The 18,112-nt window shown below is 39.4% G+C and overlaps 1 protein-coding gene across 1 annotated transcript; it reads left to right on the forward strand.

The window, feature by feature from the left end:
* Nucleotides 1-10,016: 10,016 nt before the first annotated feature.
* LOC142384614 (putative polypeptide N-acetylgalactosaminyltransferase 8) lies at nucleotides 10,017-17,948 on the forward strand. The gene is made up of 10 exons (XM_075470909.1): nucleotides 10,017-10,369; nucleotides 10,568-10,734; nucleotides 11,835-12,021; nucleotides 13,851-14,048; nucleotides 14,996-15,110; nucleotides 15,823-16,008; nucleotides 16,200-16,337; nucleotides 16,490-16,582; nucleotides 16,688-16,858; nucleotides 17,020-17,948. Exons 1-10 carry the CDS (start codon nucleotides 10,074-10,076, stop codon nucleotides 17,137-17,139), a joined length of 1,671 nt encoding a protein of 556 aa, XP_075327024.1. The 5' UTR covers nucleotides 10,017-10,073; the 3' UTR covers nucleotides 17,140-17,948.
* Nucleotides 17,949-18,112: the final 164 nt, after the last annotated feature.

Raw genomic sequence — 18,112 nt, forward strand, 5'->3', positions numbered from 1 at the left:
GTGTTAAGGTTGGTGGGAGAGTGCCCTCAGAGATACTTTCTTTAAACACTTGTAATAGAAAGGGGGCTAATTCTTTACAAAAGGCTTTATAAAACTCAGAGGTGACACCGTCTACACCAGGTGATTTGTTCATTCTTAGGCTTTTTATTGAATCAATAATTTCCTTAATAGTAATAGGACAATCACAAAGTTATTTTTCAGTCTTGCTTATTGGGTTAACATCTAATGAATTCAGGAATGAGTTGGCACTTTCTTCACAATATTGAGAACTGTATAAATTTTTATAGAAGTTAGAGCAAAAGTTTGCTATCTGTTTCGCATCATCGCAGACTGTATCCCTTATTCTAAGTTGATGTACAGTCCCCTCCAAAAGTATTGGAACAGCAAGGCAAATTCCCTTGTTTTTGTTGTTCACTGAAGACATTTGGGTTTAAGATCAAAAGATGAGTATGAGACAAGAGTTCAGAATGTCAGCTTTTATTTCCTGGTATTTACATCTAGATGCGTTAAAGTGACCATCTGGGATTTTGGACACAGGACCTCATTTCCAAGTCAGTAAGGGTGTAAGAAATGTGTCCAGGTGGTTTTTTTTACATTCCATGCAGTCCTTGTGAAATCTCGTGTTCCTGTTGCTAAGCTAGCGCAAGTGAACGGCTATGCTCTAGCCTGCCCCGAAAACACTCTAAACCTATTTATTTAACACTGAAAGCAACTCAATTATCATGGCAGGTTATCGATGCAAATATATGTGTTGATGGGGGCGTTTAGGAAGTTAACCAACCTTGCAATTGTGTTTGATCACCATCAATCTCTCTTGCGGCTCCCTGTTGATGACAGTGTGGTTACATCACAACTGAAGACAGCGAGGTAAAATTACGCTGACCCCGAGAAAATAGTCCCTCAACATTCTAAAATCCAGGCAGTGCTAGGTCGGTTTTATTTCAAACCTCATTATATGAAGACAAACATTTACATTCGGAGCCTGGCATAATTACGGTTTTGTTTTGAATGTTGTTTAAACTGGATAAGACTGTTTTTGGGACAGGCTAGAGCATAGCCGTTCACTTTCGCTAGCTTAGCAACAGGGATATGGGATTTCACAAGGACTGCATGGAATGCAAAAAAAACGTTCTGGACACATTTCTTACACCCTGGCTGACTCGGAAATGAGGTCCTGTGTCCAAAATCCCGGATGGTCACTTTAAACAACTCAGGACATACCACCCTTTGTTTGAACCCACACATTTTTCAAGTGAGCAAAACTATTGGAACATGTGACTGACAGGTGTTTCTTGTTGACCTGGTGTTGCCTTTAAGGTTGATTATTCAAACATTAAATAGCTCTGCATGTTTAAACCTATAAAGACTGAATTTCTTGTTAAAGAGGATAAACCAACATGAAGACCAGAGAGCTGTCTATGGGAGAAAAGCAAGCCATTTTGAAGCTGAGAAAAGAAGGAAAATCAATCAGAGCCATTGGACAAACATTGGGCATAGCAAGCACAACAATTTGGAATGTCCTGAAAAAGAAAGAAACTACTGGTGTACTGAGCAACAGACGTCGAACAGGTTGGCTAAGGAAAACAACAGTAGTTGATGACAGAAATATTGTGAGAGCTGTAAAGAAAAACCCCAAAACATCAGTAAGTGACATCACCAACGACCTCCACAGTGCAGGGGTGAAGGTATCACAATCCACTGTTCGAAGAAGACTCCGAGAGCAGAAATATAGAGGCCATACCACAAGATGCACACCACTCATCAGCAGTAAGAATCGGAAGGCCAGATTGAAATTTTCAAAGAAGTACAGAGATGAGCCGCAAAAGTTCTGGAACACAATCTTATGGACTGATGAGACCAAGATTAATCTCTACCAAAGTGATGGAAAGGCCAAAGTGTGGAGAAAGAAAGGAACTGCTTATGATCCTGAAGCATGGTGGAGGTAATGTCATGGCTTGGGCATGCATGGCCGGTTCTGGAACAGGCTCATTAATATTTATTGATGATGTAACTGATGATGGTAGCAGCAGAATGAATTCCGAAGTGTACAGAAACATTTTGTCTGCCAATTTATGGAGAAATGCATCCAAACTAATCGGGAGGAATTTTATCATGCAGTAGGACAATGACCCAAAGCACACTGCCAATAAAACAAAGGACTTCATCAGGGGGAAAAAGTGGAAGGTTTTAGACTGGCCAAGTCAATCACCTGACCTTAACCCGATAGAGCATGCATTTCACCTCCTGAAGAGGAGACTGAAGGGGGAAACCCCCCGAAACAAACAAGAACTGAAAGAAGCTACGGTAAAAGCCTGGAATAGCATCACAAAGGAAGAATGCAACAGTTTGGTGATGTCGATGGGTCGCAGGCTTGAGGCAATCAAGGGTTATGCCACCAAATATTAAATGTTATTTACTTTAAGATTATTTGTTCCTTTACTTTTGCTCACCTAAAAATGCTGTGGTGTAATACAAATGGTAATATATCCTAAGTTGTTTAACGCATCTAGATGTAAATACCAGGAAATAAAAGCTGACATTCTGAACTCTTGTCTCATACTCATCATTTAATCTTAAACCCAAATGTCTTCAGTGAACAACAAAAACAAGGGAATTTGCCTTGCTGTTCCAATACTTTTGGAGGGGACTGTATAGTGTTGTAAACAGACTGAGATTTTTCTAACCTGAAAAAATATGTGGAATTTTGCTTCCCTTCCTCCAACCAGCGCCTTCTAGATCTTACAAAAGCCCCTTCAGCTTTAGTTTTATATAGATTATCAATTTTACCTTGGTATTCAAAAAAAGTCTCTTTGTCTTCAGGAGTAAGTTTATCAGGGCATATAGAGGATAAGGTGGTAATTTTTCCTATTATATTTTCTTCTTCAATTCTTTTTGCTTTAGCTAGAGAACTACAGTAACTTCTGAAAAACTGCCCAACCTCAAATTTAAACAGTTCCCATTTCATTCCATACCTTCCTTCTACTACAGCCTCATTCCAAAAGATCTGGATAAGTTCCTTAACCCTTGCCTTAACACATATGTGACTCAGAACAGAGCTATTCATTTTCCAATATGAGCTTCTTGGGCTGTTTGAACTTGGGAGAAGAGAAATGTGAATCTTAATGCCCTTATGATCAGTGAGAGGGGACGGGAGAATCTCTGTTTTTGTGCTGCTTTTGAGATTACTAGATATTAACCAAAAATCAATTCGTGATTGTCTAGATTTGGATGCATTACTCCATGTAAACAATATGTCAGTAGGAAAATGTTCTCGCCATATATCTATTAAATCAGACCTTTGCATTAGAGATCTTAATGCTGCACTGGAATTGGTCTGGGAACCTGGTGGCCATCTGTCAACTGTGTTGTCCATAGTAATATTAAAGTCACCGCCTAAAAGTAGATGAGCATTAGGAAATTTAGACAGCCAGTGAAGTATCCTACTTTCTACCTCAGTAAGAAGATTGTTGTTACCATTTACTGTGTTGTAACCATATATGTTAATTATTATGAGGAAAAACGTTATGAATGTTAATGACTGTGCATACATAGTGACCATTTTTATCTGTATGCAGTACACTTTGCATGAATTTATTTTTAAGGGTGCAGACACCTGCAGAACGTGTGGATGCATGTGAAAAGTATGCTTCATTGCCCCACTGTGATTTACAAAAAGGCACGTCATCACCTACAGAATGTGTTTCCTGAAAAAAAAACAAAAATCCGTGTTGCATTGTTTTGCAAATAAAAATAACGCTTTGCGCTTCAAATTGTCTCTTAAACCCCTGGTGTTGAGAGAGACTATAGAAAGAGAAATAGTAAATGCAGAACAAAAAAATAAACTGGTAAGTACAGCTTCAAAGTTGGAACTAGTAACTTGGTGAGATGCCCTGAGAACAGCATCGTATCAATCCTTCTTTTTTTTTTTTTTAAAGTAAGAACCATAAAGGCGCCAACATATAGGCCCGCAAAACGTTGTGTAAACAGTTAACGTTCAGTTGGTGAACAATCACCTGTTGGAGACAGCATTATGGCATGATACCTCCCTGCAGAGTAATTTCCTTTTTTCAATGAAGGCACGGCCGCCTACAAAGTAGGCTTTTTTTCCCCTTCTTCCTGGCTTTTTCCACGAACGGCCACAACGCTTTCCTCGACTCCCTGTCAGCTTTGCAGAGATCCTCCGCGAAGCGCAGGTTGTTTTCTTGAAGGAAGGCACACCCCTTTGCTGCTACCCACACAGCGTCTCTCGCCACTCGTGAGCAGAATTGCAGGATGATGCTTCTGCGGCCATTCTCCTTCTTCTCTCCAAGGCGATGCACGGAATCAATGGTATGAGGGAGACGTTCGCCTTCCTCTGGTGCCACCTTCTGGCAGATACGGATGACTTCTTGACGCACATTTTTGTCTTCCAGTTGTTCGGTTACCCCGTGTAGCTTCAGATTCCACCGTCTTGAGTACCTTTCCAGCTCTGTGATACGTGACTCCAGCTTGCCAACACGTTCCTTTTCCCCCTCAAAAGCAGCATCTAGTTGGTCTACTTTGTTCTTCACTTCACCCATTTCCTGGCAAATCGCTTCCACATCTCCCCTCAGGCTAGTTATGTGAGCAGTGTTATCTTCCACTATTCTCTTCAATTCGTCCGATCTCGAGTTTATCAACTGTGACAAAGTGCCAATTATATCTTCAGCAGCCATTTAATTTTTTCCCCTTTTTTAACTGGAGGTTTCTCCGGCGTTAAGGGCTCAGAGGGAAAGTCCTCACTCATCAGTTCAATCGCGCCTTTGCCGTTAGCATAATTGTGAAAGTCTTCAACATCAAGGAGAATGTTAGCTCCAGTGTCCATTTTGCGCGGAGGCTTTCTCTTGACACTGGAATTCGCCATAACAAACGTAAACTTCCCTTAATAACGTCAAAAAGTTTGTTTCAATTGAAGATGGTCTCTGTGTTAGTCAGATAGGCCGGAATTCAGTCAATAAGACAGGTTCTTACATATTAAATTAAAATTGTCCGATCGCTGTTCTCGTGGCTGCGACCGATTACAGCGCCATCTTGGAGCTCCCCTCACCATACCCATCGGCTCTTTGTAGTGAATCAGAAGAGCCGGCTCGCATCAAGTGAGAGCCGACTCCAAGTTTTTTTTCCATTCGCTGCTTAGTAGTGATGTGGCGTTTGAAACGAGGCCTCGGAGCATGTGTCGAGCAAAAAGGGGCGAGCCAGATGAAGCGTTGGTTCGAGGCTTGTATCGTTTCCATAAAAATCACGTGACTGATGACAAACGAGGCCTCGGATTCAGTGTACACGTCACTGATTCATTTTGAGCGTCACTATCGCATAAAAAGGGTTTGAACCTTGCGGCACTTCGAGGGTTTTGAGTTGGCGTTTGGTATTGGTGAGAGGTAGAGTGTGCGTTGGTTGTATCAGAGTTAGTGGTTAAGTTCAGTTATTATATCAGTCATATCATCTATTATACTGCATTAGAATATATCGTAATTAGGTTAGAATAGTGTTAGAATAGTTATATAGGATATGAACCCTCGTTTTTCGCGGGGGTTACGTTCCAAAAAGAACCCGTGATAGGCGAAATCCGTGAAGTAGTAACCTTTATTTTTTTTACAAATAACTACTGTAGGCCTACTGTAAAATAATAATTTGAATCATCAATACGAACTGAAGGCTTCAAATTGCGGAGATCAGCACCGCCCCACCGCGACCCGAGTCATTGGATTAGAACGGGAGAAAATGATTTTGAAAAAAGAATACAAAGTAGGCTACAGTAGGACAAATAGTGACTCGCGTGTATTTCATTGCTCTTCTGACTGAGCCGCTGCATCCTGACTCAGCGTTTTTTTTTTTTTTTTTTTTGTTTTTTTTTCTTCTAAAGCCCGCGGTGCAGTGTGTTTTTTCGAGAGAAGAACATAGTTATCGGTAGTTGTTGTCGCTCTTTTTTCTTCTGGGCATATTAAACCGCAACGTTATTGACACACATTTTTTAAAATAAAAAACAATAACTTATATTTGTCTTGTTGCCCATACTGCTCTGTTACAGTTTATTCCTGACTCCCAGTTCCATAAGCACTGTAGTCAGTGTACATCATTGATATATTTCATTTGAGTGATCAACACCATAGCACTCAATAATACTTCCATATATGCAGTTTTCACACATTTATTTTCATTGAGACACAGTGACAACAATTGTTTATTTTATATTGCAGGATGCTCTAACTCAGGGTTAATTTAGTCTGTCATATTCATTTTGCACAGCAGGTGTCACTAGAGAGACCGTTTCAATGAGGCTTCGGGTAATGAACCTTTTGGCGAACCTTTGGGCTGGAAAGCCTCATTGGTTCACAAAGCCTCATTTTGCCATCACTACTGCTTAGGTTTCACTTTCAGTGCTCAGTCCCAGCTCTGGTTATGATTGGCCAGCATGGGACCAGCATGCTAGCCTGGGTGCCAGCCGAACTTAGCCCCGCCCATAAAAGTTTTGGTCGGGAAGTTCGGTCTGGCTCTGCTCAGTTGGGAAATCAGTATGCCCGACCAAGAATCGGTCGACCCAATCAGATTGCCAGGGCGGGCTTTATACGATGATGGACAGATGATCAACAGGGACATTACCCAGATAGCAAATAGTCATTGAAACGATGTTAAATCAACATCCCGCTGTCAACGATAAAGCCATTGAATAAACGTCGAACTCTGACGTTGATTCAACAACATTTTGCGCCCTCTATTATCATTGAAACAACGTTGAAATCATACCTAGAGATCAACAAGATTTCAATGATATTTCGATTACAATGGATATTGAAACAATGTTGAAATCATCAACGAAACTTCAATGGTATTTTAGTAACTTATGCCTATACCACAGGTTTAATCTAAAAAGGTCTAAATTAATATATTAAAAACATTATTATTAGACTATTAACATTAATATCTTGTAAAGCGACCTTGAGTACCATGAAGCGCTATATAAAACAAATTTATTATTATTATTAATCCTGCTATCTACAGCCTGGATGAGCTATGAGCAAAATATAGAAAATGGCAGACTAAGCTTGTAGGCTATATCGCCTAGCACAAATAACACCCCATGCATTTTTTTTTTTAAATCAAACAATCGTTTTTATTGCATTTTTCTTTTTTTCTTTTAATGCGCGAGGCTATCTCCTGCAGTGGCCGTCGTCCAGATCCCCCCCCGCCCGGTCTGGAGCGTAGCGCAGCCACTTCTGCACAGCTTGTGCGAATTCATGTATTTGCAGTACTCAGTCGTTGAGTCAGGGCATCTAAAATAAAAAAAACAAGCAAAAAATATATTTTAGTTTAGCATAGCAGACTTCTGCCTGTGACAGAAACACTATGCGTGTGTCTGTGTGTGTGTGGTAGCTATCTTTCCCTCTCAAACATAGACATAGAATATCCTATCCATATTTTAAGATGAAGCTTATTAAACTGAGGACTTACTTGACGATGTGGATTGATGATCTGAAAAAAGAGAAAAAGTAAATCACGTCAGTAAACAGCAATTTAATTCTGAATCAATAAACCACTAATTAAAAAAAAAACGACGAGAAGATAGTGACAGCCACTATCCAGGCATCACGCAAGCTGACGTGTTGCTAGCGCATTCTAACTTATTCATCCAGACAACGTTGAATTCACGTCAATCTTCTGATAGTTGTGTAGCCTATTCAATCTTTTTATTAGACACCTTGCCTCTTTGATCGCTGATCCTAGCTAAAGGTAGGGCAAGGATATGCAGATATACTGTAACACCCCTTGCTGGGAAATAAACCGGTGAATAAAGCATTGCTAGCTAACTGACTATTTCGTCAGGGTGTTTGAAGCCTGCAGTTAACTTGCTTTTGACAACTTGCAGTGTTGTTGATCGGAGGAATTCTGCTTGATTTATAACAGAATGCTATGACAGTATCTAGCCTATGCACCATGTAAACTATACATTTAACTGTGTAGGGTAGTTCAGCATTCAAAAGATTTAATCAAAGTGCTTTCTTACCTGAAATTGATTCCGAAATGAATGGGATGGGGTGCAGTACCGTCGGTCTACCACATGATGGTCTCCCGGTCAACTATAAATCCATGACTTTTCGATCATCTTTCCCGGTCAACTATAAGTCGATGGCTTTTCGATATTTCCTGATTTCCCGGTCAACTCAAAATCAATGACTTTTCAACATTACTATTATCACCCGGTAAACCAAATATCAATGATGCATCAATCATACTAAGGATAACTATGTATCAATGTTGTTTCAATATCACTGCGGTCAACATTATGTTGTGTCGGGTTTTCATCAGTTTGCCAATATTGATTCAACATTTATTTTGCATCAAGATTTCAATGTCAACCATTCTGATGATTCAGATGGAAAAACAATATCATTTCAATGTCAGCTTGCTATCTGGGTATCGACTACGTCACTAAAGAGCGCTTGGTTTGACTTCGTTTGAAACAAACATGGCTGCCGCTGGAGAGCTAGGGTGTGTAGATTCTGCCATCGAGTCTGTTCTACAGGATCTCCACATTGCATTCATTTTGAAAGACGAACAGAGGAACGCAATAAAGGCTTTTATCGATAGAAAAGATGTTTTTGCCGTCTTTCCTACAACAAGTGATTGTTGCTTAATCTACGTCACATACTACGTTGCTCTGATTGGTTGTAGGTCTATCCAGTTGAGCGAAGAGGCATTTTTTTTTTCTCCTGGTTCGGTTGAAACACGCCCCATACTCAAAACTCTATTGAGCGGTATCAGACTCACATTCTGACTAGAATCGTGAGTATGACGTAATCAGGCTACCAGCATGCGGTATTCACGTGAGAATTAAGGAGTTTGGTTCTGGTTTTGGTTCTGTTCTGTGGATTTGTTTGAAGTTTAATGTTAATTTGTGCAATAAAAAAGTTTAATTGAAATAAACAAATGTAAAAGTGGTTTTGTCACAGAATAATTGCAAAGAATTAGGCAATTATAAGGTCTCTCATAAAAACACTGAAAGCAAAAGGGTTTTCAACACATAAACCATGATTTTTTTATTTTTTTTGCAAAGTTAAGGTAAAATATAGGCTACAAAAGATCCTAAATAAGGAGCCGTTTGGGAGTCGAAAGAGCCGGCTCTCGGAAAAGAGCCGAACTTACCATCACTATTTTACACCTCAGTGATCCTGCTGATATAGTCAACTTCATCAGTGACCAGCTGAGGGGACCAGGCCGTCTTCATGGTTACTGAATGATGCACGAGAGGTGCCGTTATCGTTATCTCGAGAAAACGATAACGCCATGATTGGTGTGTGTTAAACCTGATTCCATTCTTCAAATGCTTGTCACACCAGCGGGAGCTGCTTTGTGCATTTTCACAAGCAGAATTGTTACACAAACGCTCCACATTCCATGTTTGATTCATAGGCTACTTTATTCAGTTTCCAATGAAAGGGGGTAAAAATGGGTACACCTTTGCCAGAAATACATATAAACACATATAAACAGGGCGGACTGGGGAGAAAAAGTGGCCTCAAAAACCATTGGTAAATTAACTCGTTATCTCGCGAAAACGATCATTGTTTTCGCGAGATAACGACATAATTATCTCGTTATCTCGAGAAAACCATCAGAAAAAAGTTTATACGTACCACGTCCGATCTGGGCTTCCGTAAGTTTGCAAATGGAAAGGGGAGTATTTTTGAAAGAGTCCACCTGTGTCTAATCTCAGTCAGTACAAATACAGCTGTTCTGTGACGGCCTCATAGGTTTGTTAAGATAATATTGGGGAGAAAACAGCATCATGAAGTCCAAGGAACACACCAGACAGGTCTTTCACATAAAATTCCAATGAAATATATGTATGTTTGTGGTCATAACGTGACAAAATGTTAACTAGTTCAACGGGTATGAATACTTTTGCAAGCCACTGTATGTTAATGTAAATATTATTCTCTTTGTGTGTACTGTAATAGTTTTGTTTCCAACTTGTGCTGTTTTCTTATTGTAATTCCCTGATCTCTCACATTTCTAAAGAGAAAGTCCTCAGAGCTTTTGAGCAGAAGCAGGATGTTATGCAGAGAATACTCGAAGAGGACAGAGAGAGACAGAAAAAAGTGGCAGTGGTCCTTCAGCAGGCAATCGAAGGGAAGCCAGTGGTGAAAGAGCACCCAGATGTAAAGATACAGCCCCAAAAGGAAAAGTTCAGCAAACTGTTCCCTAAATCTTATCTATTTAAGAACTGGGGTGAAAATCTGTCTGAGGAAGATCAAAGAGAGGCACAGAGTCTGTATGAGAAGTATGGATACAACGTTTTTCTCAGTGATCGCCTTCCTCTTGATCGTGCTCTTCCAGAAACAAGGCCTCCAGGGTAAAACTTCTTTTCTTGGTCATTCCACCTCATACCCCATATTAAGAATAAAGAAATTCACCTGTTAAGCTCCTGATAATTCACTCAATGCTGAATGCATTCACCTTTCTGTCTGTATAGTTTGTGCGAGCAGTTGTTTAAACTTTTTTTATACAATAGACTGCAGACTTAATTAAATCTCTTTGTCCATCTGAAAAGGTGTTTAAAAAAAAGTTATCCAAAAGAACTGCCAAGTCTTGGAGTGGTGCTGATCTACCTGAATGAAGCCTCGTCTATCATCAAAAGAGCCCTGCGCAGCATCATTGACCGCACCCCTAAAAACGTGTTGAAGGAGATAATAATGGTGGACGACAACAGCTCAAATGGTGGGTTTCTTACAGAAGAATTGTGAAAACACGTGTGAAGCAAAAGGCCATTGTTTATTATTTGCAGATTACTATGAGGCAAGGTAGGTTGTTAGAACACACGTTTGCCTGTTTGAAGTCCTCTGACACTAATTTTCCTCACTAAACTTTCTTCAGATTTCTGGCAATAACACAAAGTGATGTAGTCACAGTGAAATAGCTTTTTAAAGAAGATTGAAAGAAGATGTGGGGGGCTTTTGGCCCACTTTTCTTTACAATCAGGTCTGCACTTTGACTGGGCCATTGTAATACCTTGATTTTTTTAGTTGTTTTTTTTTGCCATTCTGTTGTAAATTGGCTGCAACGTTTGAGATTATTCCTCTGCTTCATGATCTCATTTCAGCCAAACTTTAACTGTCATTATGATGGTGCCACATTTGATAGAATACTTTGGCATAGAGAAGAGTTCATGGCTGACTCAACAGCAAGGTGCACAGCTTTTGTGGCTGCAAATGCGCATACCTGAATGCTCCACACCAGCAGACTGCCAAACTTTGTTCAGCTGTGACTCACTTACAGTTCCACCAGTCTAGTCCCAAAACAGAAACTGCGAGAAAGTAAAAGTGTAAATCTTGTTAAATATTTGCTGAAGTAACATCGAGGAGGAAGATTTCCAACAAGTCTGATATAACTTCTGATGCACTCAGCTGATCAGCGGCACGACAGGTAAGGCAGCCGCAGTGACACGAGCAGTTGAAAAAATTGTGACAAAGTAAACAACAGTTTGATGCACTACTGAGAAGAACTGCTGCTAGATTTCAAGGTTGGAGTAGTTTTACATGGCAAACATATGCTCTTTCTTTGTCACTGATATCAGTAGCTGTTAGCTTGGGTCCCCCATGAGATCCTCCCTTCCTCTCCAAACAGAGAGTGTGATATATACTGCAGATAAGGTACCAATTACTCATAAATAGGTCACATAATCCTCACTTCAAAAAACCCAAACTGTCCCTTTAAGACCTCTTAATGAAATGTCTCTCTTTTGTTAACATGTGAAATAAGGGCATGATATGTCTGCTTTAGAATATTTTGCATGGCCATTTTTATTTTTTTCATTTCAGAGGATCTAAAGGGGGACCTTGACGTGTATGTGAAGTCTCTGGAGCAGCAAAACCCAAATCTCCGTATTACAAGAGTAAGGCACACTAAGCAACAAGGTCTTTCTTATGCCAGAGCATCTGGGTGGAGGGCTGCTACCGCCGACGTGGTGGCTATCCTGGATGCACACATTGAAGTCCATGAGATGTGGTAGGAATGTGGCAAGAAAATTTAATTCTAGTGTTATTTTATCTTAATATTGTTTCAGTCATGCGAACTTTTAATCCGAAATAGGCTTCAGTCAGTTTTTTTTTTTTTCAAATTAAACATTGTAATTAAGTTCCTTTAAAATCTTTTGATCAGAACTACATCTACTGAGTTCTAAAGTTACACTTTGGGAATTATCCTTATTTCGTACAAATATAAAATAGTTTGTACTTGTAAGGCTTGAATTGGTTTCATGATAATTACGCTGAAAGGAATGATCTCTCTGTGGCTGCACCCTGTTTTACAGACTATTGCACACAAACACATGCAACTGCTCAGTAAGCTACTGTCTGATCCAAGAACAACCACAGTCTGATACAATGGCCACTGAAAAGCTTGTTGCAGTAAGCACCTTGCACACGAGCACCGTGTCTGTGGTGTTGGTGAGGGTGCTGTTAAGACGGGCAACCTTTCACTCAACTCACTCAACTAAGGCTGCGGCTACACGAAAACGTTTTTCACTGTAAACGATACTTTTTCTTATCGTTTTGCTGTCGCGGCCACACGGTGCCGGCGTTCCCACTACCCCAAAACGATAGTTTTTGAGAACGGGTTCCAGAGTGGGAAAGTTTGAAAACGAGGTCCTTTCGTTTCCATTATTACAGCGAAAACGTTTTTGTGTCAGTCAAACGTTGACGCTGTGAGACTTCTCTATTGTCTCACAGCGTGGCGTGACACAGTGGCGTGTGTACTGCATCGTTTCATCGTTTTCATCCGTTTTCGTCTGGACCTGAGTCTTTACAGCAGCGTTGCCGTGTGGTTGCAAGAATTTTCGTACCCGTTTTAAAAAAAAAAACCTTGTTTCGTTTCCGTGTAGCCGTAGCCTAAAGCAGTATCAAAAAGTGCAGCAGTGTTGCAAGCTGGTTTTGCAATGGTGCATGAGCAACAAAAAAAGCATAAATAAATGAGTTGCACCTCCACATGACTGTTGAACATTTATAGTCTGATGCTTCCTTCATCCTTTAAATGCCATAAGCATTTTAATGGGGGTTGATCAAATATGAAAGCAAGTACAAAACATTATGTAAGCATTGAAAACAAGTTTGGTGTGTTCTGCTGTTGCCCCCATTGTAGGAAAAAATCTGGTTCTGTTATGATTTAAACGATTTTGGGATGGGAATCGAGAAACGGCTCCCAGCAGTTCGATTCCGTGGAATCCTTAATCCGCCTACCTAACGATCCCGTTTACGCATTTGCGCGATGACGTCATGTGCACGCATTGTATTTTGGCTCAGGATGTTTCCAACATCGCATCGAGGCAGAAGCGCTCCAAAGTTTGGTTATATTTCACCAAAAAGGACAATACTAGGGCTAGTTGCAACACGTGCAGAGTTTTGATCACATCAAAGGGGGGAAATGCCTCCAACATGGTGAAACATTTGACCACACAGCATACAATTACTTTGCACTGATGTAAAGTTTTTGACACGCTGCTAAGCGATGGCGGCAACTCTCCCGGGGGAGCTTGTGGCATAGCATCTCAAAAGTCCCAGGTACCGCAGGGCTCTTAAGTCTTACGCATTGAGCATAACAGTCACGCTTTTCAGTCTTTAGTCACGCACTACCGCCACACATTGTATTTCTCACGCTGAAAAAAAATTAGAATATAATTGATATGATAGCTACTATTAATTTTAGTGTAACTGAATTTGCATGTGAATCACTCTGAAAATAGTGAATGGTTGCAAAGGGGAAAAAAGCGAAGATTTATAATAAGGTTTATTACACTGATGTGTAAACCAAACCTCCTCTCCTTTACTCTCCTAATGCAGGGCGGAACCCTTGCTGACACAGATCAAAGCTGACCGAACGGTGGTGGTTTCTCCTGTGTTTGAGAGAGTTAACTTTGATGATCTTCAGCTTTACAAATACATGTCAGCAGCACAAGCCTTCGACTGGGCTTTGTGGTGCAAGTATGAGAGGTTTTCACCCGAGTACTACAAACTTAACGACAGCTCGTTGCCTGGGAAGTAAGTCAAAGTGAAACTAGTAAGGCTTGTTTTGATTTATAAAGCCTTCAAAAAGTTTTCACATTTTGTTATGTTTCAGACTCATCTTGAAATAGATCAACCAAATTTTTTCAAATTGTTTTACACATAATACCAAACAATGATAAAGGAAAAGCGGTTTATTGGGTTTTTACTTTAATTTGTTAAAACTTAAAGACAGAAGGAAACCATTCAAGTATTAAGACTTATTTTCTTACTTTCTGATTTTAGAAAGGCCAGTCAGCGGCTCCAACATGCAATTGACTTTCCTACTTTCATTCTTACATATCAATATGGATGTAAAAAAATAAAAATAAATAGAATTGTTAAAATTACCGACTGAAACCATTCCAGCAGCACAGCATCCAAACCCATTCATCCATTTCCTATACCCGCTTAATCCAATTCACGATCGAGGAGGGGTTCTGTCCCAGTTGCCATTGGGGGAAGAGGACATGTAAGCAAACTTTGAAAAATCTCTCAAAAATCGATGTTTTTACTGAAAAAAGCTCAGTAGAAAATTTAAAGACGATACAAAGACACAATATGTCCAAAACTGCTGCAGCAAGCTGCCTCTAGTGCAGTGCCATTCTGGATCATCACTGTAAATAAGTAAATGTATACAAATGTCAATAGAACATTTCTGCCTGTTCATGCCCAATTACCAAATAATTAAAAAACTTTTCCATTGTAGTGACTTCTTTTGTTGAGGAAAAGAAGATGATTGAATACATCATGAGTCTGAAAAATAACCAACTTTTAATGAATTAAAAAAAACTTGAAAGGATATAAAAACTGAACTGTACACCTCTAGAACAAGCAGAGGCTTAGAGCCTCATTAATTGTATCTTTGATATTCATGATAATATAAATATATATACTCCAGAACAAACTTAAGCAGCAGTAACAGTTGTCTTCCTTCTTCCCAGGAGTCCATCTGTCATGGGGATCTTTGTAGCTGATAGAGTGTTTCTTGGAGAAATCGGTGTCCTTGATGAAGGAATGCAAGTGTATGGTGGAGAAAATGTGGAGCTGGGAATACGTGTAAGTATATACCACGCCAAATCCAACACTTTATTGCACGGTGTCTGGCCAAATTGGAGCAAGAGGCAGTACTTGTTTTGGTTTCAGAAGAATTACCCCAATACTTTGTAAAAAGAACAGAACTGTTATCCTCCCAAAAAAAGAGGGGCACAATGATTCCTGCTGTGATAGCTTTGTCTTATTATTAAAGTGTAAGTATTAAAGCGTCTCTGGAGAATTTTGATACTTTTTGATGTTTGGCTGTTGTGAGATGTAATGCCATAGACATAAAAAAAATTTGCCCTCTGACCCCTGCACATGCACTAGAATTTATTATCATGGTGGCTGACAAAGATGCCCTCAGATGCCACCAAAAATGTCAAGCGACAATATAGGGCATCTAACAAGAAAACACATTGCACATTTTTATACGCTATAATGAATAAACACACTCAAAAAGACCAAGCTAACAAAATTTTAAAAAGGAATGTTCTAGTTTATCGGTTATACACTTTGTTTTTTAATTTTTTTTGAAGGATTTGAATGTGGTCTCTGTTTCAATAATTTTATTATAGGAATCAACCAAAGCTTCAATAGCCTCTGATTGACAGTGTACACAGAGCCTGTGCTTAACATATCTCAAAAGTAAAGTATAGGGGGAAATAAATTGTGCAAATAAGAGCTGAAAGACTTTAACATAGAATAATAATATCATTCATTTTTGTTTGTGTAGGTGTGGACATGTGGAGGTAGCGTTGAAGTAGTTCCATGCTCCAAGATTGCCCACATTGAGAGAGCCCACAAGCCCTACCTGCCGGACTTGAACCCTGCCATGAAGAGAAATGCCCTGAGGGTCGCAGCAGTCTGGATGGATGAATACAAACACAATATCAACTTGGCATGGAACTTACCATTTGAGGTATAAAAAAAGAAGTTGAGAAGTACACCATCGGCAGTTAATGCTTTTGCACGTCTGAAAGCTTCACGATCACAGATTTAGTGTTAATCATTCTTGTTTGTAATTGTTTCTTAGAATTGAAATCAATGGTAAACTGTCTTTGGTTTCAATATATCAAACAAATCAGGCCGTATTCTTTGTCCGTTGTTCAGAATCATGGAATTGACATCGGGGATATCTCTGAGAGGAAGAAACTCAGAGAAAAGTTGAAATGTAAACCTTTCAAATGGTACCTGGAAAACGTGTATCCTAAATTGGATCCCTGGGATGACCTGCTCGCCTATGGAGGAGTAAGTTTATTTATTTTTTTATTTTTGCTGTTTAGTTTATGTGCCAGTAGGATTTTTGCAGGATACATACATTACCTCATGAGTATTTGTGTTTTCGTAACACATCCATATGTTGTTGTTTTTGTTGTTGTTGTTTTTTCCCTTACTGACAGATGAAGAATCTTGATGCTGATATGTGCTTAGACCAAGGTCCAGTACCGGGTCACACACCGATCGCCTACAATTGCCACTATTATGGATCTCAAGTAAGTGAAGCAGCTAGTGGTTGTTGAGACTGATGAATATAGTCCGTCATCGTTGCTTGACTTAAAGGTCCAGTCATCTCTCTTATGTTTCTCTCTTTATTCAAGTTTGTATATTACCGTGCAACTGGTGAAATGTACATCGGCGGCATCAAGTCCCACAAGTACAATGACAACCGTTGTTTAACTGAGATTGGCGAAAAAGGAAATAAGCCTGGCCTGTACAACTGCAAAGAGGCTATCCAGAAAGGAATGGGAATATACTGGGATTTCACTCAGGTACTTATCTTGATAAGCTAATGTTAAAACAGAAATAAAGATCTATAAATCTAACGTAAAAAGAAATGAACTATGGATGAAATAGTGCTGTGTCTCACTGTTTGGATGTTCACATAATTTAAGATATTGACTTAATTGTTGACACTCTTAAACTCTTCCAGGATAAAGAACTGAAGAACAGACAGACAAAGAGATGCCTGGAAATTGAAAAGGTTCAACTTCTCATAAGAGAATGCACAGGCCAAAGATGGGAAATCCAAAACATCATCAAAGCCTTTTAAACTCTGAGTGTTTGACGCTCAAGAAGTGTACTTCTCTGCTCATGGCACAGTGGATTAAAAATAATCTGATTGATTTATTTTGTAATTCTACCAAGTGGATGTTTAGGTTATGAGAGATTTTGTTTAATTTTTATTGTTGTGCCTTTTTGAATGTACTGAATTGTCTGTTATTTAAAAGGAACGATTAACTACAAGTTGCTAAAACCCCCAAATAAGGTTGAGATGTATTTTTGCATATAACAATTTACAACAGAATAACGTACCTTGCCTTAGTTCTGCTTGTTTTGAAATGGTTTACTTTGTTAAATACTTGCAGGGTTTTGCCAGATAATTAAGTCCTTAGTTGTGAGAGAAGTTGCTGTTTATCTTGTGCATGGGCAAATGGCACCATCCCACCTGCAGCTTAAACAGCATTAAAAGGCAAGATTTTTCTGGTCTTCAGTCTTTCCACTCAGCGTTCCCTAAATACATTCTGTTCCAACTTGCACAAAAGCAAATGCACATTTGCACAGGGATTTTATTTCTGCCAAAAGTTGATGGTTTTAGCTCATTTTACTGTTTGAATAAGTTTTTCTTACACTGGGATTTAGCCATAGCTGTGGTGGCCATAGAATTAAAAATCTGATTAATTTTTTCATGCATTATCATCCGTGATGAGTAAATGATGAAAAAATAAAATCTGTGATAGACTGCCAACCTGTCCAGGGTGACAGCTGGGATGGGCTCCTGGCTCTAACACCACCCCACCCCGAGTAGAATGAAGCAGGTATAGAAAATGGATGAATAGATGAAAATATGAGAACTTTAATGAGGGTCAATGGATTGAGAGGACATGAAGAAAGTTACCGTAATGATTAAATATCACTTGACATTGGGTACATCTCATGAATTTACTGAATTATTTTCTGGGTTTTTGGTGTTTTCTCTTTGATGTCAAGAAAACAGGATAACCTTATTTATGACTTTGTTCATG

The sequence above is a fragment of the Odontesthes bonariensis genome, chromosome 7 (assembly GCF_027942865.1).
Source record: "Odontesthes bonariensis isolate fOdoBon6 chromosome 7, fOdoBon6.hap1, whole genome shotgun sequence".
Taxonomy (NCBI): domain Eukaryota; kingdom Metazoa; phylum Chordata; class Actinopteri; order Atheriniformes; family Atherinopsidae; genus Odontesthes; species Odontesthes bonariensis.